This window comes from Falco rusticolus, chromosome 2 (assembly GCF_015220075.1).
Source record: "Falco rusticolus isolate bFalRus1 chromosome 2, bFalRus1.pri, whole genome shotgun sequence".
In the NCBI taxonomy this organism is placed as follows: domain Eukaryota; kingdom Metazoa; phylum Chordata; class Aves; order Falconiformes; family Falconidae; genus Falco; species Falco rusticolus.
This window is the reverse complement of record NC_051188.1, coordinates 69,940,550-69,963,709: the sequence shown is the minus strand read 5'-3', so window position 1 is coordinate 69,963,709 and position 23,160 is coordinate 69,940,550. Positions and strand designations below refer to the sequence as shown.

The window sequence follows — 23,160 nt, the reverse complement described above, 5'->3', positions numbered from 1 at the left end:
GACACAAAATCCAAATATGTATTTTCAAAACCAAAATAAACAATGCCCAATAATAAAAAAAAAATAATAATGGTGAGTTGTCCAGGCTATTCTAACCGAACAATGCTGACTGAGCTTTTAAACTTGGAACAATACATATGCATGTGTTCCAAGCAAATCTGCGTAGAATTTGAAGGTCAGCTAGGATGTGGTTCACTATTAAAGAGGAACTACTTTTTTCCATTCTGAAAAGGTAATTGCTCCTCCTTGTGAGAAAATTCACTGAAGAAAGCTTGAATAACTTCCAAATAGACATTCCGTAAGTATCTACCACAATCATTCCAGTCCTGTCTTATGTGTTCCACTGTATCTCCCTCTTCTTTTTCTTCTTCCACTGACACTGCAATTATAATTCAGTAACTCTTGAATTCCTTAGGGAAATCATGGACTTTGAAGGGGAATCTTCTCAAAAATACACCACAGCATGATTTCATCCTTCCACCCCAATACCTGTTGCTGGCAGTAGAGGTAACAGCCCTCCCAGCCTATACTTCACCTCTTCTCCATATACAGCTGTCCTGGTTTCAGATTAGTAGCTGGTGCAGTGCTGTGTTTTGGATTTGGTGTGAGAGCAATGTTGATAGCACACGGATATTTTCAGTTGTTGCTGGGTGATGTTTATACCAAGTCAAGGACTTCTCAGTTTCTCAGGCCCTGCCAGTGAAAGCGATGGAGGGACACGGGAAACTGGGAGGGGACACAGCCAAGGCAGGTGACCTGAACCAGCCAAAGGGATGTTCCATACCATGGAATGGTACGGTACTACCATGCTCAGTATATAAACTGGAGGGGTTGGCCGGGACCTGCCAATCGCTGCTTGGGGACTGGTGGGGCATCAGTCAGCGGGCGGCGAGCAGCTCTGTTGTGCATCATTTGTTTTCTTTCCTCCCTTCCCTCTGGATTTTATTCCTCTCCCCCTCTCCCTCCTTTTCATTATAACTGTTATTATTATTGTTCTTTCATTTTTTATTTCAACTATTAAACTGTTCTTACCTCAACCCTCAAGTTTTACATTCCTTTCCAATTCTCCTCCCACTATCCCTCTGGGTCAGGGGGGGAGTCAGTGACTGGCTCCATGGTGCTTAGTTGCCAGCCAGGGTTAAATCACAACAGCAGCTCTTCATGTTGAACACTGGATCAGAGATGCTGAAATTTCTTACAGCAGAGGAACCTCTCTCACATCAAAGCAGCTTAATTAGTGCTCAGTTTTGAAGATACAATTGGATTCAAATTTTTAAAGAGAACCTAGCTCAGTGACAGATACTGTTTTTCTGTTCAACACCTGAATGCTTTCTCTTGGACATGTGCTTTTTAACTAGCTCAAATCTGTATTACTGTCAGGGGAGTTGGACAGTGGAACAAATGCCCTTAGGAGCTTTCTTGCTGCAATTACAGAAAAATATGTAGAGGGATCGCATTTCCCAATTAGGTAAATTAAAACTAGTTAGGCATATACACAGAGACCTAGTAAGGTTTCTATGGGAATGGGATAGTAGAAACAGGTCTAAAAATATATCAATTAAATACTGTTTGATACGTGAATATATAGCACTCATAAAGGAACATCATTTACATTATATGTTGCGAACTATTGCCAAACATTGCCATTTGGAACAGGCAGCCCAAGATGGAATCGCCATCCCTGGATGTGTTTTAAAAAACCTGTAGATTTCATACTTAGTGACATGATTTAGTGATGGACTTGGCAGTCCTGGATTAATGGTTGGACTTGATGATCTCAAAGGTCTTTTCCAACCTAAATGTTTCTATGATTCTAAATAAAGCTAAAAATACACACGGTAGAGTTCCAAAGTTTTCTTGTACAGAAAGCAGTGATGCAGCAAGTAGGCTTTTACAATACCTGGTTAGACTGTTTCTCGTTATCACTGTGTGAATATGATAAACTCCCACATTTACTTAAAAAGTTCTAGCTAAAATTTTAGCTACTGGAGTAGCTGCATCACTAGATCAATACACAGTTGGTTTGTTTTTTTTCTAACTGTACTAACGTTCAGCAATAGGAATCCCATTTTAGATGCATCATTCAACACTGTTCCCCATTCCACAATCCCTGGATCACAGAATTCATAATCACTAAAAAAATTACATTGGAAAGGACCTCTGGTGTTCTCTAGTCCGAACACTATTCAAAACAGTTATCTTTAAAGTTAGATCAGGTTGCCCAGGGCTGACTCCACCTAAATTCTGAGTATCTCCAAGGCCTGAGATTCCACCACCTCTCTAGGCACCTCCTGTTCCACTGCTTACTATCACTGTGAAAAATCCTTTTCCTTATACTCAGTCAAAATTTTCTTTGCTGCTATTTGAGACTATTGCCTCTTGTGTTCTTGCTGCGCATCTTGAAGAAAAATCTGGCTCCGTGCTCTCTGTAACCTCTATATCGGTAACAAAATACAATACTAGATCACCCCCAGTCCTCTCTCCAAGCAGAACAAAACCAGCTTTCTTATACTGAGAAGCCCCAAATCAGACACAGAACTCCAGATGTAGCTTCAGAAATGTCAAATAGATTGGAGGAATCACTTCCCTTGACCTGTTGGCTATGGTCTTGCTAACACAACCCTGTATGCTATTAGCCTTTATCTCCACAACGGCAAAACTGCTGACCCATAGTCAACTTGTAGTCCACCAGGACACTCAAGTCCTTCCCTACAAGGGTGTCTCCCAGCCAGTGACTCCCTAGCCTATCTGGCTGCATGGAATTAATTATCCTCACATGCAGGAGTCTGCATTTGACTTTGCTGGATTTCATGACATTTCTGTCATCCCATTCCTCCAGTTTGTTGACACTGTCCAAAGGGCCGCCCTGCTCTCCCGTATACCAAGGATTCCCTTCTATTTGCTGTCATCCACAAACTTGCTGAAGGTACTTTTTACTGTGTCACCTATGTCCACATTTTTCATGAAGACAATAAACTGCAACTTGTAACCATTTGCCAATTTGACTCTGAACTGTTAACCACTACTGTCCGAGCCAGGCAGCTGAGCCAGTTCTTCACCCAGCCAGCAGCACACTATCCAATCTGTATCTCCCCAGTTTGACTAAAAGAGTGCAGAAGCCCTACTGCAGTCAAAGCAAATGATAGCCACTACTCTCCCTTTGTCCAGTCATCTCACCACAGAAGACAACCAAGATACAGCCACCTTAGATACAGCTTCCAGGAAGGTATTTTCCATAGGCTTCAATAACCATGGTGAAGATGATCACAGTGCAGTTCCCTGGATCCTTCTTCTTTCCATTTCAGAAGACAGGCATGACATCTGCCTTTTATCCAGTCATTCTGGAAAATCTCATCTGATTGTCAGGAATTTTCAAAGATGAGAGACTGGTGTAGCACTGGTATTAGCCAGCTTCTTCAGCTCCCTTGGATGCATTCTATCTATGTCATGTTTCCTTAAATGAAACACAATTTACGCTTCCTGTACCTTTTGTAGCATTGCTTTTCTCCAAATTCTGCCACTAGGCACACAGGCCTTCAAGGCATGAAAGTAGACCCTGCCACTAAACACTGAAGAAAAGGCAGTATTGAGTACCTCAACTTTTTCCATATCCTTTGTCATGAGGATACCCCACAACAGCAGGCCTGCTCCACTTGCTTCCAGTATAGCTATAAAAGCCATTTCCTTCCCCTTCAGTGCTTTGCAGGTTTAAAAAAAAAAAACCAAACATGGCATCTCTTCTGAAAGCTGTACTGTTTAAGACAGGTAGCTTTCATTTATTCAAATATTTTGTATTCTGAATCCTCATCAGAAAAAGGAAGTGAAGTGTGATGTACCAGACTAATTTTTGGTCTGGGTAAATTATTTTAAACTATTGTCTTCACATTTTTGTTAGATTAACACCAATCTTTAAGAAGAATATTCACTGAATCTGAGTATCAAAATAAGGAATCCACAAATTCTACTGGGAGCTCATCATAGTGGTTGGTTATCCTTAATCTCCAAAAAGGAATTTTATTATAAATGTTAAAGAATGTTTGTTAAAAGAATATTCAATTTGAAAGTCAAGCTCCCAGATCACCTTAATTTGGCTTCCACTGGACGCTGCACAACCACCTCTCCAAGCTACATAATTACATGGTGTATCTTTTAAATAAAGGAAGAAAAATTTTACAAAGGAGGTCTGCCTGCAAGTCTCCTCCTTCATTTGTTGCAGAAATGGAGAGGGAATGAAAACATACAACAAGGGGAGTACAGAAAGAATGATTCTGTCACTAAAGCAAACACCATTGCTCCACAATACTGGATTTTGCAACTACTGTTACCACAGGGTCTCTATGTGATGCTAATTAAACCAAAATTCTAGCGCTACTAGCATTTAACAACAGCCTTATCAGAGTCTGACTTCAGACCATAGTTCAGAAAGTTTACAGTTCAGAATATGCAAAGCTTTTAATGCAGTAATAAACTTCAACATATGCCTTACCATCCTTGTATAAGTAAGTCTAAAAAATCTTATCTTACATAGTTCACATGGCATATTCCAAGTTATTGACATTTTTGGTGTGTTACCTTAATGTCTTTTTGGTGGTTCTCAAACAGAAATGAAAATAATAGCTATTGTAATGAGTGCCATGCTTAAGTTCATTAATCTCTGGAAAGCAGACAGATACTATAGTGATAAGCACCAATAAAAGACAGGAATTAAGTTATTCATTCTGTTATCAACAAAGAATTCAAGTCACATACAATAAGTAAGAAACAGGGTTAGAGACAAGAAGCAATAAGATGAATTAGTAATTTGCAACCTGACCTCAACCTTTTCCTTGAAGAGAACGTGTCAGATACCATAGTGAAAAAAGATGGCATGTGATCATGTAATTAAGGACTAGATCATAAATGTGTGCACACAAAGAAATAAATCAAAGCTCCACAGACAAACGACCTTTTAATTTTGCAACCTTGGATGACAAGACTGAAGATCTGACAACACTGCTTTACCAGCAATTTGTGACAGTAACATTTCAGGGTGGATTCTTAACCAAACTGGAAAAAAACCCCAAACCCATCATATTGCACTAACACGATGTGCACATGAATATTCAATAAACTTGGAACCTCTACATCCACTGCACTTTCACCAACTAATCTACCAAGGAGAACATAATTTGGTATTCCATACAGTGAGATGGGAATATTTAACCTATGAGTGTTCTTCAGTACTGTTGAGAGGAAAAAATGAGGGGGGTTTGTGAAATTAGCTTTTATTCCAGATTCTGACATGAACCCAGTTCTACTGAAACACTGAGTTCTCTGTCTGCTCGTGCTCAACCCTATGTATCTGTCTATACTCAGTTCTTCTGACTTACTCTACAGTACAACCTTCCACAACCAGGAGATGCAGAACCTGAACAAACATCCTAAGGCAAATTCTAGGAGATTTCATGCATTAGGTTCTAGCAAGTCACTACTGAATGTATACAAATTTATTTTTCCAACTTGGTTAAAATCATAAGTTTTAATGGCATCAATGGCAGCCACACCTTTCAAATAAAACCGCACCTACTACCATTTTCCAAGTCCTTAAACTCATGGGTGAGGCCCTAAAACTGTTTAAAAATACGTTGCCTAAAATCCATTTCAAAGTGAGGAACCTATCATTACTGACTAAAGTTTAGAAAATTTACCTTAAAGATACATGATACGAAACAGTTGAACCCAAAGGACTGAAAATCAGCAAACTGAAAATAGGAACTTCAAATAGGATTTTACAAGTACGTATGCAGAACCGTTCCTTGCCTGTTTCTGCTGGTCATCTAGGAAAGAGGCTAGTTAAGAACAGCAGGACACTGACAGAATTATTTCCAGAACATATTCCTGTCTGTTCCATTTCCCATGGGTTCCTCAGATGGAAGACAGATGCAAGCCAGATTAACTGCTCTGAGCCTGGCTATCATCTTTTTCAAGGACCTGAGGACAACTTTAGTTGATCCTACATATTCCATTGTATGGAGGAACCAAAGAACATAAATTCTTTGCAAATAGAAGTTGTGGCGAGTTTTTTTTATGTTGTTTTTGTTTTGTTACAAAGTCACAACATAATAAATGTTTAGATGGATTAATTTAGATTTTATGAAAATGCTTTTCAACTGACCTTCTTTATTCACAGATGAAATGAAATTTATGCAATGCACAAGGCAACAGGTTAAAAACCAATCACCTGGTACTTACTTAAACATACTGAGATGAAGGCTGGTCAATTGATTGGATATTAAATGGAATCCACAAGATAACATTCAGTTTTCTGATATGCCTGAGACTTTCTGAATGTTCTTAGTGAAGTTTAAGGAATGATCACTAAGCGTATATTCAGTCTAACAGTGCTACTTTTACTCAGCTGTTGCAAGGATAGATTTATTTTAAACTAAACCATAATCTTAAAACGCAATCTTATATAATGCTGTTTCTCCAGATTTTTCTTCTTTTTCTTTCACCCCCCAAAAGGAGAAACTTCCAAAAGTAGTAGTAGACCTACACTTACCTTTCCACAATCCACTCTGGCCGAACTACTTTTTCTCCTTTCAATTCTTTTATTTTGGCATTTGGAAGATTTGTGGCAATGATGTGAGTTGTTTTTGATCTGGAATAGTATACATGGTATTGGCCTCCATGCAACATCATTAGCCGTTTTAATTCATCAGCTGAGGGATCTATAAAATTTAAACGAGAAATATTTCTGGTTTTTGTCAGCAAATACAGTAAGAAAAACAACTCTGAGAAATATGACGCCATGACCTGAAAGAGTACAAACTGTTGTTTTCCTTCAGAAAAACCTTACAAGTTCTTCAAAGAACAAATCAGAAAAGCATTTCTGAAGAAATGTAAAAAACTGTGTTTTTGAAGAGACCAATTCAAAAGGTAAACATTCTACTTGTTAGAGGATCTTTCCACAACATGTATGGGGGGAATAATCAAATAGATTTAATGCTAGACTACATTAAAAACACTTTACCTCAACATAACACAAAATGAGACTAGCTCACTCATCTTTTCACCACAGTTTGGGAGAGTAATTTATACCCAGAAGCAATAGAAAAGAATTAGTATCAAAAGTGTTAGCAACAGCACAGAACGACTGTACAATTTCTGATTTACTGAAGCAGTTAAATCACTCTTTCTTTACCAGGTTATTCTTCAATTGTTACAGCAAACAGAGAATACCTTAAAAACTAACATCTCTTCTTATCCCCTCAATCGTGTTAAAAAGAGTACTTATTTTGCAAGCAGAAGTGGGAAAAAAAAAAAGAAACAAGTTTTAGCTTTTGGAAAGCCTTCCCAGTTGTACCATGCTGGCACCGAAAGATTTGGGCCAGCACAAATGTTTTGAATAGTAAATCCAGCACAGGATACTAAAAAAAAAAAAAAAAAAAAAAAAATTATCAATACAGGAAGGAGAATTTTTTTTTAAGAATAAAATTACCATTACTTCCAGCTTCCAGTGGCCTACTGTCAACTTCCACAATATTTCTAACACTTGATTATACCTCTAACTTTTACCTAAAAATTAAAGCACACATTTTCCCCAAGCATTCCCTTTCCTACTCCAGCCTTTTGGACAACCATCTTGAAAAGCTCTATTTAGGAACTAGTACTTCAAAGAATGTGCAAATGCTAGATTTTCACTAAAGAAACTACCTGTATTAAAGTAATTGATTCAGATGTATTAATAGTTTACCACGTCCACCTTAATTTTTTTCAGTCTGTTTGAGTCCTGTACTCAAACCAGCACTGCTCCATATCATAGAAGCTGTACGCATCAGTTAGATAATAGTCACAACATTCCTGGCATAGGTCCCTGAAAAAGGCTTTTGTGAAGTTTCAAAAAGGTTATTGAGCTGCTTTACAGAGCCCAGGAGAAATACTAACATAAGGATGGTTGATTAAAAATCTTACTCCAGATAACATGCACTATCACTCCATGATAGACAAAGCATACATATGTTCTACCTCTTCTGTTCATCCTTCCTCTATGAGTGGGTTCAGTCTCAAGCATTATGCCACTCTGAGTAAGAAAACCCCAACATATCCACCCAAACATAAATTTAATGCATACACTCCAACCATCAACAGTCTGGAAAATTAAAAATATAATGTATGTAGGAATATGGAAGAAGTTAAAAGGTTTCATTTCAAAGATTAAGATTGCAGAAGGGTGGAAAAATTTACTCCTACTTCTATTGGTGACCATTCACACAAATGATTCAGTAAAATAATATTTATATTCAGAACCCAAATCTGATTTTGTATTGAAAATCCTACTCACGACATACAAAGGACCAGAATATGCAAAACATACACAGTAACAGTTACGTATTTACTTAGTTGCAAAAGAATGTGTTTTACAGTTCTTTACGCCACTTAGGATGGTAAACTGACACTAAATCAGAACAGACTCTTAAAAAAATAAAAGGTTCACCTGTAAAACCATTGACATAGATGGCGACTCCACTAAAGATACTTGAAGAATTTCCATCCCTCTGGTGCTGTATGGCTGCATCTGACCGGAATTGATCCTCCAATTTCTTAACCTTTGCTGACATGTACCCGCCCTAATTTTTAAGTTAAAACAAAACAAAACCAAACCCATGATTGCTAGTCTTACTTTCTAACATTTACAGACAGAAACTGATCAATTATAAGACTGGAAAAGTAAGCACCATCCCCTCAAATTGATTTTGGTTGACATACGGAAGATATATTCTTTTTCCAAATGAAAAATAATAAATCCTCCTGATTTCTTATCTATAAGATAATTGCATCTTGTTACCAACATGGAAGGATTTATTTCATACTTCTTTCATCTTATTCCATACAAAAAGGATTCTATCTATATAAAAATTCTTACAGAAGAAAAAAAAAAGAAACAAGGGAATGATGCAAGTCTGGATGCTAAATTGGAGGCTTTTCGCCTAAAGAAACAATGTAGAGAATATTCATTAGAGCTCCATGCATTTTCAGTTCTTAAATATACATGAGACAGTAGTATCATAAATATTTATGTAAATTAGGTGACTTAGTTATTGTTTCTCCAACTACACAGAATGTCATGGAAACAACCATACATAGTTTTAGAATTATTTAGTTTAGTTTTTAAATGGTGATTTAAAGCTATTCAAAGGTCTGCACTTATTAACAATGCAATTTAGTGGATTACTGTGAATGAAGACTTCAAAACCTGGTCATTTTAAAAATTTCTTTTGAAGTTAATTATGTGTTTTCAAGTGAAGCAAAAGGGTTTAATTTATAGCATTACCTTTAGCATATATAACAAAATTGTAAACCCTTTTTAACCACACTTCCATTTACCTCTTAAAAAAAGAAAAAAAAGCCACTTGGTTTTGAACATACCCATATGCCCCAGCCATCGCCATCGGCAGCCCGTTTCCGCCATCCACCCCGCCTCATACTGAAGCTTCTGCATAGGAAGAACAATGCTTGATCAATTAGATGTTTAGTAACATCATCGGTGACATTTCAATGATGCATTACAGGCCATCTACAGATTATCACAGAGATTACATTTTCAAATGGGCTTCACTGAAGTATATGAGTTACACAGTTATCCTAGAAATGAAAAACTGCATAAAAAACTAGTTCCTCAGTTTTGTAGTAATGCACACTGTAGCTCCTGCTATGTATCAAGAAACACACATGTACATTTTGTTCTGTTCACCAGAATACAGAAAACTCATTACAATGCTCGATTTCCATTATGATTTATTAAATCCTCCCTGTTCATCATACATCTCCTATAAAAAAAAGAATAATAACAGGCTCTTAAATACAATTGCTACTGTTCATGCAAAATATTGCCCAAGTCAGAAACAATGTTTTATTTCCTGTTTGATACTATCTACATGGTGGGATGCAGGCAAACACCTCCCGGTACTACAGACTGGATTAATTTCACCAGTGGATTTACAGCTAATTACAGAAGGTCCAAACGCTTGTTGCTCCAGTGCAATACATCACATAAAAGCAAAAAAACAAAGGCCATCTCATGGTCACTGAAAAAGCAGTTGTTTATATTATCTAGTATGACCTATAATAGCTAGGTTTGTGATTTGTTTCTTTGGGGTGGTCTGTTTGTTTGTGTTGCTTAATAATAAGTAAATAAATATACCCAACCAGCCAAATTGCAGTTTTCCTTTATGCAAGACACTTATCCCTGGACCATGAGCTGTACACAGCAGCATCCCCAGATGAGCTATTAGTTGGCTAGAACAGAACTGGTGGAGAGAAAAACAGAAACATTTTGGACTGTGGCCAAGTGTTCACTGCACCCAAGTGATTCACATTAACTATAGCTGTTGTAACACTGATTTTAAAATATTGATTAATGATGTAGTGAGATCATGAGATCACTGCTTGCTATTACACCTCTCACTTTCTGCTCTAACCAGTTCCCTAAATAAAAACACTGTTTTGTCTTTTAGGGCTATTTGTCCTTAGAGCATGAGGACAGGACTCTGAAACTAGAAGGAAGATTTAAGCCAGTCACCTTTATTTCATTAAATATTTGATTTCTATTCATTTATCCTCCATAAAAATGCACAAAACTACACTTAATAGACAGAAGTGAATTGGTTTTTTCATCCTTGTCTACTTTTGAGAAGATACCTATTCTCTGGACTGTCCATAGCATTGTCCAGTAATGGAGCACAGAAGTTTCTCTCAGTCTCTTGCCTACCAGAAAGCACACACAACTGCGGATGCAGATTAACACATTTTGGTATTTTCCTATCCAGGCCTTCTACTGCACTGTTCTGAAGACTGCCTCATTTATCACATTAAAATTTTGTTTCCTCTGAACCTGGCTGAAAGTTGAATTCTGGCTTTCTTCTCTTAAATCCCTTTTGTTCTAGGGCTACCAAGCAGGCATACTCTGAAATCCAGTGAAACCACCCTGGACTGCAGGCAAGTTTAATTGCAAACCAAGACACAGCTGCAGGAAAGTTTTCATAAATATGATTGTTTTCATTGAATACTGCAAATATACCAAATTAGGCAACCGCAGAATTAGTCAAAGCAGGTACAACTACCTTGAAAAGACAAACTTCAGTGGTATGATTCAGGACCTCTGCAAGCACAGGAAGACCATGATGCACTCATCTATTCTTATAGTTGCTGTAATTTAATACATAACCTACACATATGTATGTAATTATGAAGATTAATCACATGTCAAGGAGATGAGCTCTACACCAACCACCAAACCCAAGCAATTCCTCCTCAGTATGCCATATTTTCTCTTTAGGTACCTGTGTTTTTTACCCAGAGACCCATTTCCAAGATACTGGACTTCCTGAAATTAATTTTTAGTGGTTTGGATTATATCTAATAGATACCACAGAACTCTTAAGGAGCAGTGAGAAAAATGAGAGGAGATGATCTAGATGACCACATGAAATACAAAATTGACTTTTTTCCTGTAGAGGACAGTACATACTGGAAATGGCTAGATTATTTCTTTCATATGGAAAAATTCTATTTCTCCATCAGCTGAAGTCCACTGTAATTCAAATCTATCACTTCTGGCTAAGAAGCTATTGAAGAAAACAGAAAAGTCTACGTTCAAGAAAAATAAAATCATGAAAATGTCATCTTGTGGTTTTAGATAGTATAGGAATCAGTGTATGGGCTTGTAAGAGACACCAGAATTTTAAATATTGATTACCCTTTCTCCTTCTTAATAAAGGATGACAAGGTCTTACAGAGTTGCTACGAAAAGGACAGAGATTCTCTCTTCACAAGAAGCCACATGGAGAGAACAAGAGGTAATGGGTACGAGTTGTACGAGGAGAGGTTTCATCTAAGACAGACATTTTTTACAGCAAGAACAACTGATCACTGGAACAACCTCTCCAGGGACAGTTGAGTCATCACTGGAGATTTTCAAGCTGCAACTGGACAGGGATGCTAGATAATCTCATCTAGGCTTCCCTACCCATGAACGGTTGGACTAGATACCTCTTTTGAGGTCCCTTCCAATCTGGGCTGCTCTATGATTCTGAGTCTACCAAACAAAAATCACATATGAAAAGAAATTCTTACTCTGAAAAAAAGCAAGAACCTTCAAGACTGTGTGAAATGCACAATGTAAATCACCACAACATCAGTCTAGTAAAAGACATTCTTTATCCCAATCACTGAGTTCTTAAGAAGACAGGATTTGAGAGGTAGTTACTCTGATGCTTATATAGACAACCTCTTGCTTAAACTAAAATATCTAATGCCTGATAAACTGAAGAACTGCCTTCAGGAGGGCAAGCTTTTCTGAAAACACATCTTCTTGAAACACATTTAATTTTTATTCAGGACACTGGGAGGCGAGAAAGAAATGTCTCTAGTGTAAAAGCCATTAGATCAGAACACCACAACCAGTGGGGCCAGTCAAAATCAGAATCATGGGTATGTGCCTAGTTTGGTGAAAACTAGTGTGTTAAAAACAGGACGTATCAACTGCTCAAAAGCTGTCTTCCTAGAGCCCGCAAAACTAGAGAAGCTAGGGCTGTAATGCCTACTTACAACATCTGATGATTTACCATTTCCTTGGCAGATGCGATTTTTGACTCAGCCAGTCCACTTAAGTTCTAAACAGTCGTTAGGAACATGGTACTTCAGCGATTACTAGATGCCTCTGCCTCAGGTCTTGAGAGTTGTGGATTGTTTTCTTAATACTGATACGAAAACCTGGAAGACTAATTTCTCACTTTGTAATTCCAGGACTACAAGGTTTCTGGACTAAGGAAAATCTCCACTGCTAAGGACTTGCACTTACAGTGTGAGTTTTTCCTTGAGAATGAAGATAACCTCTACAGCTGCCTCCAGAAACGTAAGGAACAAACGAGCATGAGAGACATCTTGCACAAGGCATATTAAATGAGTGGAAAAGTTAGGCAAGATTTGAAACATGCTCATTGGTTCATGAAATAAGAATTGCAAGGATGATATGATGCTCCCTCTATAGGAATCATGACGAAGGGATGAGTAAGAGAACTGTGTTATAAAGAGCCCTTGAAGTAGGGGGCAGAGGAGATGTACGGAAATCAAGGCAAGGGACTTAAACACCCATCACAAGCAGGCCAATTTCCAACAAGAGTTCACACTTTCGGTGATGATAGTATCTAACTTGTTTCAGAATATTTTCTCTGTTTTCACAAATTCGAGAGCACAAACGCACAATGACTCAGTGAACCATCATAGTTACTAGTTTTCAGGGTATCTCCAGAGCCTGAAGGACAAGCCATAAAGTGACCCTTCACCTGGAAAAAAACCTTTTTAAATAAAATTGAAATGTTCACGTTCTGGACCTGGGACTACAAAGAGATCTTCAGCAATTAAAAAAAAAATGCCGACAAACTCTGAAACTGCACAAAAGCTCATAACAGTAGAAACAGTATTCCTAGGAACAGTATCCAAGTTTTCAGTGCAAGAGAAACAACCTTTCAAGAAAGAAAAAATACAAACTAAAACCTCCTGTGATCAAAATTAACATCATTTGGCCCTGAATCTCTTTCGAGACCACATACAAATGCTAAAATCTTACTGTTCTACAAAATAGGGTTATTTAACTAAAATTCAAATTTCTATTGGGCAATCTTTTTCAAAACTGAAGCTAGAAGAGAAACTAAGAGTTTTGATGCTTTGTACATGACTGGCAGCTCAGAAGTACTCAATACAGCCCACTAGGAAAAAATATGCAACACCCTTTTTTTGCACACTGCTTCACAGGCCTAGCATTATACTTGCCAATCCACAACCACTTAATCCTATTATTAAAGACTATTAATCAAAGCCTATAGATCAGGTAATGGAATGAAATGTTAAGTCTATATTCCGTGGATTCTGTAAACATGTCTGTGTGTGTGTAACAGTTGCACAGCAACTGAGAGATTTTAGATTGCAAAACAAGGAATGTAGATATGAACGTTGATGTTAATATTCCTTTTAGTTTCATCTGTTGCATACACAGTCTGATGCAGGAGTTATTTCTTAAAAAAACTTTAAATTCAAGACAGTGTGTTTTTTATTTTAAGACAAGTGGCTTTCTATCATCACAGGCAGTTGGGGTAAGGCAGGTAACAGTCAAACCCAGACCAAAATCACAGGTATTACGGGGAAAAAATGCTTGGGAGCACAGAATACAGATCTCAATGACTCTTTTAAAAAGTTAATATGGATCCTCACGGGCTTTTTAATTCCCAGTCAGTACCAGTCCTACCCAAACCTGACCTGTCTCTGCCCTACCCTTGTCAACATTCCCTTTTCCAGGTAAACGGTGCAGAGACATTTCTACTGCCTCTTCAAGTAGCCAACGTGAATCTGGCAGAATATACACTTAATGGCTCCACACTACTGGAAAGCATATGAACTATTTCCAAAGACAAAATGAGGCTGTGACTCAACAAAGCACCCTGCCAAACTTGTGTCTACATACACAGCACAAGTAAACTCTAATCCAGACAATCCAATTCCAGGTAACTGAAAGCTGAGTGAAAGTGTAATAACACATGGTAACAGCTATCTTGCACTCTGACCAGAGTGAACATCCTCTCAATGTCCTACTGCAAAAGAACTCGATTTAATTAATGTATTCAAACACAACAAGCCTTATTCTTGAAGGTGTAACTCTACCGCTAACAGAAGTATGGCTATCTTGGGCCACTGCTAATGAGTATCAGAACCTTTTGCTTGAACTGTAGATTGAATCCATCCCAGCTCAGCAGGGTTTAAAAGTTGTTTCCACCAAGTGGGTATTTTGTGGCCTGTTTGAATTTCATGCATCTACATTCCAGCTCCCACATCAAACTCACCACTCTACTTGGCACTAGTCTGCAAGCTCTTTGAGGAAAGAACTGTCTTACGTGTTTACACATTTCTCAGCACAAGACAGTCCTATTCTTGGCTGAGCCTTCTGGAAAAGAGCTGCTGCTACAGGGTCTAAAACTGTTCTCTACCACATATTGAAAAGTTCAGAACCCAGCAAAAGAACTTAAAAATAATACAAAAAAGACAGCTCAAAAGTTTATTTTAAGATACTGTGTTTTTAAATCTCCGTGATTTTAGACACTTCAGAGTTAACACTACTGTTCCATATTAAAATAAAACTAATTAGTATGTTGCAACGCAACTGAATTTTATTCTAGGTGGGAAATAAACTCTCAGGGTGAAGTTTTGTAAGATGGTTGAGTCAACTTGATGGCTGACTGCCACACCAAAAGTGATAGTTCTCCCCCCAATCTCTGCTGGCCTAACAGGCTTTATCCCTTCTTCCCAACCTTTCCATTACCTCTGAAGGCACATGACCCCTATGTTCATACTGGTGCTATGTGCAATTCAGCTCACCAAATCAATAGAAAATTGATGTAATTTTATGGGTTAGTTTCCTGCCAGTTCCGCAAGCTACAGTGACTCACAGAAGTTATCTGACAAAGCCAAAGCAGTCTGGCCAGAAAAGAGGAATGGACTGTTCCTCTCATTGCTGGTGGCACCTTCAGATTATCTTACCCATTTCTAGAAACCCACTTTTAGGGTCATGGCTATAACTAACTAACTGTGGTGTAAATGTGGATAGAGTTGCAATGAGCTAGCTACTATTCATCAACTAGCCCTGCTTATGTTCCCCCCTCCCAGCAGTAAACAAGAGGGACAGGCTACCTCACCTGTTCCATAGGGTGAGAGTTTTCAAAGAACGTTACAACAGAACAGCTCCCCACCTTAGGCCACATGTGTCCATACAATTATCACTTCTAACTACAAGCACCTGATGCTATAGACTCAACCAGCAAGTTCTGTTTTGCAGTTCAATCTCTGATAATATTTCAGAGCAACAGAAATGAAATTAACTGAAGGAAACTTGAAAAATATCTGTCCCCCTAAAAACACCCAATACCAGCCCAATCCCCTGTGAGTAAACCTAAGAGTATAAATTAGGAATGAACAATCATTAAAATCTTGGGCAAATTAAGTATTAGACACAAAGCTGTAATACTATTTTTCTAAAATAGGAATATCCATGGCGTTTTCTAGAAAGGTGAAACACCATACACCTTTCCATAAAGCATGAAAAAAACAAAGCTCTTCAGAATCAACTCCTTATATGTAGATGACTATCCATGCATACTTTCATTCGAGCTTGACAGCAAAGAAATGACACTGTGACCTTCAGTTCAATTGCTCCTCCAGAAACACACAAGAACTCTTTGCTAAACTAATCCAGTTTCTGAACTGACTATTCTTGCAACTCAAAATGGTCTTTATTTCAGACCAGTTTAGTTTAACATCAAGGACTAAATACTTCACATACAAGTAACAACAAAGAAAAATACATTTCTTTTGCTGGCAAATCATCACAATGACCTAAAGCAGTTGTACAACAGGCAACCCTTTATATGAGAGCTGTAGAAGACAAAAGAGTTTAGACCTTTCCACAACTGATTTTGAGTCTGGGACAGAATTGTTTTAATTGTCACAATTTAAGGAACCATGAGCACAAGGTACAGAAAACAGTATCACTGGAAAGTCTGCACCAGCTCTGAGCAACCTGTTTTCAAGAAAATACTCTTTTTGCTTTTACACATGGGATTTGAAATGGTTAGTTTTTTGAAAAATAGCAAGCCAGATGCAATTTGAGACCAACTGTCAATGTTTCATTCCCCTCTAGGAATAATGCTCAGTAGCAGCTACAGTCCATTTAGAGCTTGTCACAAGCAGTGGCTCAACTTGGTTTTCTTTTTCAACAATTCTTCTTCTCACAGAAGACTCTGGCTTCAGTTTCAACATTTCTGCATTTTCTGGTAAAGCTTCCCGCCCCTCCTTCACAATTCCTCAGTGATGAGTGGCTCTTCTTCATAAATTTTCACTGCTATATTCAACCATGTAGCTCAATCCACTTTTTAGTTTAAATATTACCTCTTTGATACAATGTTCTTATTGCCACAATACACTGGGAAGTTTCAGCAGACTTCAGCAACTGGCTTCATTACTTCTCTTCTGCACTTAAGATTCTTTTGGAGTTTCAACCCCAAGAGGACTTGGCACACTCAGTCTTTATGCCAGTTTCTAAATGCTAGATTCCAGAATAAAATCCATTAAAATCACAATAAGAAGTGTATCTTCTTGTATAGGAATTAGGACTCTCAATAGCATCAGTGAATGGACTGTAAATCACCTAAAGGAAATTCTCTTTCTATGGTGCTAATAATAAAGCACCACTTCTTCTCTACCTGGGTTTTTTTGTTTGTTTGTTTGTGTGTTGGGTCTGTTGGGGGTTTTTTTTGGAAGTGTTGAGGGCAGTTGTGCTTTATGCTCAATTCAATGTTATCCATGTACACTGGGCAGGTGCTGATCAGGGACAGGCTTTTCAGGGAAAAAGATAAGATAGCCACTGTGTGAATCTCAAGTGGTAACTGATGTCAGATATTAAGGAAGACCCCCCTCTACTCATATACAGGCAGCACTAAACACATACAGCAGCAAAGTAACTTCACCAGCAAAGGTATTGATGACTACAGATTCAGTATTTAAACTGGCAGATTTTCTGTTCATAGCAGCTTTTAAATGATATTACTTAATTCCAACTGACATTACGTATTCAAGTTCCCATGTTTTTCTGGACTTCCCTTTGAAACTCTCAAAGCTGCAAAATCTTTTTTGAAGTAGAATCTTCACAAGATAGGGCTTCTATGCTTAACCTTGAAGTTTTAAGTTTCTGTTCAAGTTTTCTGCATCTTTCATTACTCCATGGATATTACTTTTATCATCAACTCAGACCAACAAGACTAGGAAGAATGAGATGAAACTAGTAAGTGGACAGATCAAAACAAATGGAAATACTTTTTCATCTGTTGCCTAGGTTTTTGTGGACTCTCTGACACAGGACACCAAGGACGCTAAAAGTCTGCATGGGTTGAACAGATGAATGGAATAAAAACCTTTTTTTTTTTTTTTTTTTTAATGTAACGAACTACAGGAACTCAGAATATAAAGCCAAAGTATCTCAATATGTTTCTTTACTATCACCTAGGTGAACTTTTGATCTGACCCAACGATATATTCTCAACTTTCCTTTTGGATTTGGAGGAAAGGGAAAAGCTAGAGCACAGTGTTTTCATGTTTTCCAGGAAAAATACAGTTCTAATTTCTTAGGACAAAACAGAAATGCTCTAGTTCTTTAGAATCCCTAAATAAAACTCAAATACGAAATGCATCCTTGGCCTGAAGTGGTTTTAAATTGGTATTTCAAGTACCTCTAACATCACAGTAACAGTGTCACACTGCTGCCTAGTGAAGACAGATCAATATAAAAAGACTACAGAGCAAAAATGGCCTACCCCAGGCAAACATGATGCTAGTAAAACTTAAGTTAAAAAATCAACATAGAAGTTACGCAAATCATTATGGAAGGGCAACACTTACAACTTCAAATTCCTGATCAGCCAGAAATTAAGACTGAAAAGTCATTACCCCTACCTCTCATCCAGTATTGTTTTACAAGAGAGTTCTTAGAACTGCTTACCAAATAATGTAATTTCAGCATGGAAACAGAGGAAATAGTGACTGAAAAGCCAGTATTTCCAGTTTCCCAATGCTCTAATGTTTCCTGAAAACAACAGGCAGATTCAGAAACCAGGAACCGTATCCTTTCAATACAGACCATTACTTAAGTTCTTTACTTCAACAGGGAGTCGCTTTCAAAAGCACAAAATGGTAAAACACATTCACTCTACTTGGTAAACTGCACTAACCATCCACCTTACATGTCATGGGGTCACAGACTTTCCTATTCGTAAGAATTATCAGCAATTTCATGACTTCTTTTAAACAGCAACAGCTCCCAGGTTTCCAAAATCATGTAAGTGGAGTACAACCATTTGTCCAGGATGCTGACTCACTGGACTAACAGCTGACCTGAGTCACCTCAAAAAGATGAAGTCATGAACATCGTGGACAGGGCTTTATTTTACTTTGGATATTCACTGACAATTGGAACCTAACAAAAAAAAAAAAAAAAAGTTAGCAACAGTCCCCAGGATCCTGCCACAATACACTACATACCTCACGCTCTGCCAGAAGACTGCCAATCTCTAAAGTCAATACGGACAAACCCCAGAGCACTTCTCAACCCTACTCTGTGCAGCTTTGCACTGCTGACGTTTGGCATTCAAACCCATCCACCTGCATTTGCAAGAATGACTCTGCAAGGTACCTGAGCAGTGTCTTCTCCTAAGTGAAATTAGCCTTCTCTTTTTCAGGATTATTTACTTTCATAAATCAAGAAGCTGAAAAGGACTGCATGAATTCAAGCAAACCAAATAAGGAGGTTACAACTACTAACTCCCTTACGTTGGGATTTGGTTAGAAGTAATTACAGATAGCTGGGGACAGAAAGCAAAACCAACACAGAACAGTTAACCACAACATGGCTAAACCTTATTTATACAACTAAATTTCAAACCACCTGCTTCAGCACTATTAAATAGGTAGAATACCCATTGGGAAACTGGGAGACCCAAAGCTTTGAGATAGGAAGAGTCACCTGCCCTGCTCTGCTCTGCCCGCCCCACGCACCCCCACCCCCAATTAATAAAATATTACTTTCCCAAAAAGGTAACACTGAAATTCAGGGACCATGATCTGCTTAGGTGTTTCCACCAAAGAATACAGAAGACAAAATATCGTTTCTATGGGTATACCAAAGTAAAACTATCTGCCAGATAAAATTTAATGGTCACAGATTCCTTAACTGTACTAGCAGCAGTCCTTCAGTTAGTTTTGAAAACACAAGTCACAGGAAGGGAAGTTACCATCACAGTGTAGAATTTAAAGCTGTTCTACTCACCTCTCTTCCACTGAAGAGTGAGAAAGAAGAAGGGTTTCCTAATTCTGACTTCTGCCTTATCAACATCAGTTACTCCACATGACACACAGAAGTGGGGAGACCACAGACATGGGAGGCCCTCCTCCCTAAAAACCTTTGTGTCTCCAATTAAAATGCTGTCTGGTTTCCACAACAGAGCACAAAGCTGCTCCTGGGGAGAAGCACTACACAATTTTATCTCTCAGAAGAAGACAAAAAAACCCCAACTTCAACAAGTGTACTATATTACACCTTTGAGAATTGCTCATGCTTTTTTCCATTTGCTTAGATTTGCTCTCTTACTTTCAAATTTCTTCGTAACTCCATGGCCACCCTCATTTCTACTTGCTTCCGATTTTTCCTCATTTTGCTATGCTTAGGTAAACACATAGCACTATCACCAAATTAATCTACACTGTATCCTTGAGGGAGGGTTTCAACATTTGGATATTTAGCTCCCTTGCTGTATCTATACAAGGCAAACATGCTGCTAAGGGCTGACAGAGATCTCAGTCACAGTAATGTACACCTTTAATTAAAACAGAAAAACGTTCAATCCAAACAAATTCATTCTTCATGAAATAAACAATAGCTAACAAATTAAATGGGGAAAGCACATAGAAGGGTCAGGCAACTTATTCTTTCCCTGCTTGACCTGAACAACTGATTCATTAAAAGAGATCTGTGTAATCATATTAATTTTTTCTACCTACTCAAAACTAGGTTCCTTATTCTAATCATTCTTTTTTTAAAAAATTTCCCTAGCAACTGAAAGGGATGGTAGAAAGACTGAAAATCTGCCATGAAACTTCTTTTAAAAAAAAAGATATATGGGTCAAGGGATCAGAGAAGACTCATCAAAATCAGCTCTCGGCTACAACACACTGTCACTGCATCAGAACAGGCTGTGACTAAGGAAGAGTATGTACGTACTATCCGGAAAGATGGACTGGTGCTACATTTGAAAGGCCAATTACTGAATAATGTACTGAAGACATGTATACTGTACATATAAAAATGTACAAAGAGTTTACTATCAAGGCCTGATACATGGTAATGTATTTTCCCTACTAGAGCTTTACTTTTAAAACAATCTTTCTTCAAGTAGTTAAACATCAGTGAGTCACAAGGCAGGCGTCTGCACTGTGCCTCTACTAATACTGTCCTACCAATGACCTCCAGTCTGACAGCTTGGGATTATTTACTAATAGGGATTTGGTACACTGTCCAGCGTAAGAAATGGACTGAATGAAAAGACCAATATGGTGGGAACGGGTAATAACTACACGCTTGAGACAAGATGACAAAGAATTTGTCAGAGATTCGGATTTCCGTGTTAAATGTCATAAACCTTAGACAGAACTATACCAGAAATAAATTTTAACTATAACCTCTTGCAACTAATGGCAATTAGGCAACTGTTTCAAACAGTTCTATCAGAGCAACAATAGCATCTAAATGAATAAAGAATTCAGATAGCAAAATTAGAATCTCCCGGGTTTTGTTCTTTGGACTACAGTATCAAATTTGAGATTGGACCTGGCTTTTAAATCAAGATGCAGAGCAAACATCAACTCATCTCTTCATGAAGAAAATCGCTCATTAACATGAGCATAGTATTCTGTCATTTTGAAGGCTTGGACATCAATTTTAAAGCATCAGAAATAATGGAGCATTACAGCATACAACACAGATTTTCTATCAAAAAATCACGTGCTTGTGATACTATCTTGCTCTCCCTTAAGGTTAACATGCCACTACCGTGCATCTCTGCCATTACCGCGCGTCTCCCATCAGGGGATTTTTGCTCAGTTATCACAGGTCAAGTAACGGTAAGTATATGGCAAAAGGCATCAACATCAGACAGGGAAGGGGCGAAGAAGCATCAGCGGACACATCTGTCCCCCCGTGTTTGTAAGCACAGGCTCACTCATCACGCAGAGGTCCACCTCCTTTCAGCACAGCGGCTACATCCAGCACTATTGCTCAGCAAATACAACTTGTGACAAACACGGTGGCAACCCGCACGGATGCACGCTGCTACGGCCGAGCGCCAGGGCGCGCGGTGTGTGCACGAGGGCAAGGCTGCGCCAGGGCTGGGCCGGGCCGGGCCCCCCGCGCCCCTCCCCCGGCCCATTTCCCTGCAGTGACCCCTCGGCCGGCAGAACACCGGCGGCACGGCGGCGGCTCTGCCCGCGATCCGTGTTGTGTCTGAGGCGCAGGCCCCATGTGACAGGCGCACGCACCGCCCGGTGCCGTAGCCGGCGGGAGGCGGGGGAGGGGAGGGCGGCGAGCGGGGGCGGCCGACCCCGGCAGCACACACCTGGCACACCCTCCGCAACTTGCAGAGCGCGCGCGCGCGCGCGCGCCCAGGGGTCCGGCCCCCTCCACCCCCCCCCCCCCGCGCGCACACACACCCCCCCGCGCGGGCGAGCGGGGCTGAGCAAGGCCCCCGCGCCGGTTACATAACCCCGCGCGCCACACTATCCCCCTCCCCCCCCCCCCCCTCCGGCGGGGAAGAGCTGCGGCGGGGGGCGGGGGGAGGCCCAGGCCGCGGGCCCGGGGAGGGGCTGAGGCAGGGCAGGGGCTGCGGGCCCGCGGGCTCCCCGGCCTCCCCCCGCCCCCCGCACGCGCGCACGGGGCCGCGCTCGCGAGCGCCGGGCGGCCGCGGGGGCCCGGGCAGCTGCGCCGCGGGGGGGAAGGCGGCCGCCCCGGCAGCCCCCCGCCGCCGCCGCCGCCGCTCACCTTTCGCCGCGTCCCAGACGCACATTCCCGGGGCGCCGCCGCCGCCTGCCCTGCCGGGCCGTGTGAGGGCTTCACATCGCGTCTCCCCCCCCGCGGCACGGACGCACGCAACCGCCGCCTCCTGCCCGCCTTCCTCCTCCTCCTCCTCCCCAGCTCCCAGCCCCGGCCGCGCTCTCCCGTCTCTCTCTCCCCCCTCTTCCTTCCTCCCTCCCTCCCCCTCCTCCCCCTCTCGGTGTCCCCAGCAGCAGCCCCTCCTCCCCCCGCCCTTCCTGCGAGCGCGTCACGAGAGAGTCTCGCGCCACCAACCGCCGCTCGGTCAACAAGCGGCGCGCGCCGGGCAGGCCAGCCGGCCGGCCCGCCCGCCCCCGGGGCGCCCCCTAGCGGCTCGCGCCCCGCGGAAAGTCGCGTGCGGCGCGGCCGCCGCTCCGCCGAGAGGGCTGGGGAGCTCTCACGCCGGGCACGTGACGGAGGGGGGCGGGGCGAGCCGAGCAGCT

General features: G+C 40.3%; 1 protein-coding gene across 3 annotated transcripts in view; it reads right to left on the bottom strand.

Moving 5' to 3' along the window:
* REV1 (REV1 DNA directed polymerase) overlaps positions 1 to 22,854 on the bottom strand; it is a 62,700-nt gene extending 39,846 nt beyond the window's left edge. For 2 of the 3 annotated variants that reach the window (XM_037376015.1, XM_037376016.1), the window contains exons 1-4: positions 22,667 to 22,854; positions 9,409 to 9,475; positions 8,477 to 8,609; positions 6,542 to 6,710 (exon numbers count right to left, since the gene is read on the bottom strand). In XM_037376015.1, the coding sequence (XP_037231912.1) occupies positions 6,542 to 6,710; positions 8,477 to 8,609; positions 9,409 to 9,465 (359 nt within the window). In that variant the 5' untranslated portion in view covers positions 9,466 to 9,475; positions 22,667 to 22,854. Of the gene's footprint in view, positions 1 to 3,204; positions 3,356 to 6,541; positions 6,711 to 8,476; positions 8,610 to 9,408; positions 9,476 to 22,666 lie in introns of those variants that run through there. The other variant, XM_037376017.1, reaches the window with a different exon arrangement.
* Between the last annotated feature and the right edge of the window lie 306 nt (positions 22,855 to 23,160).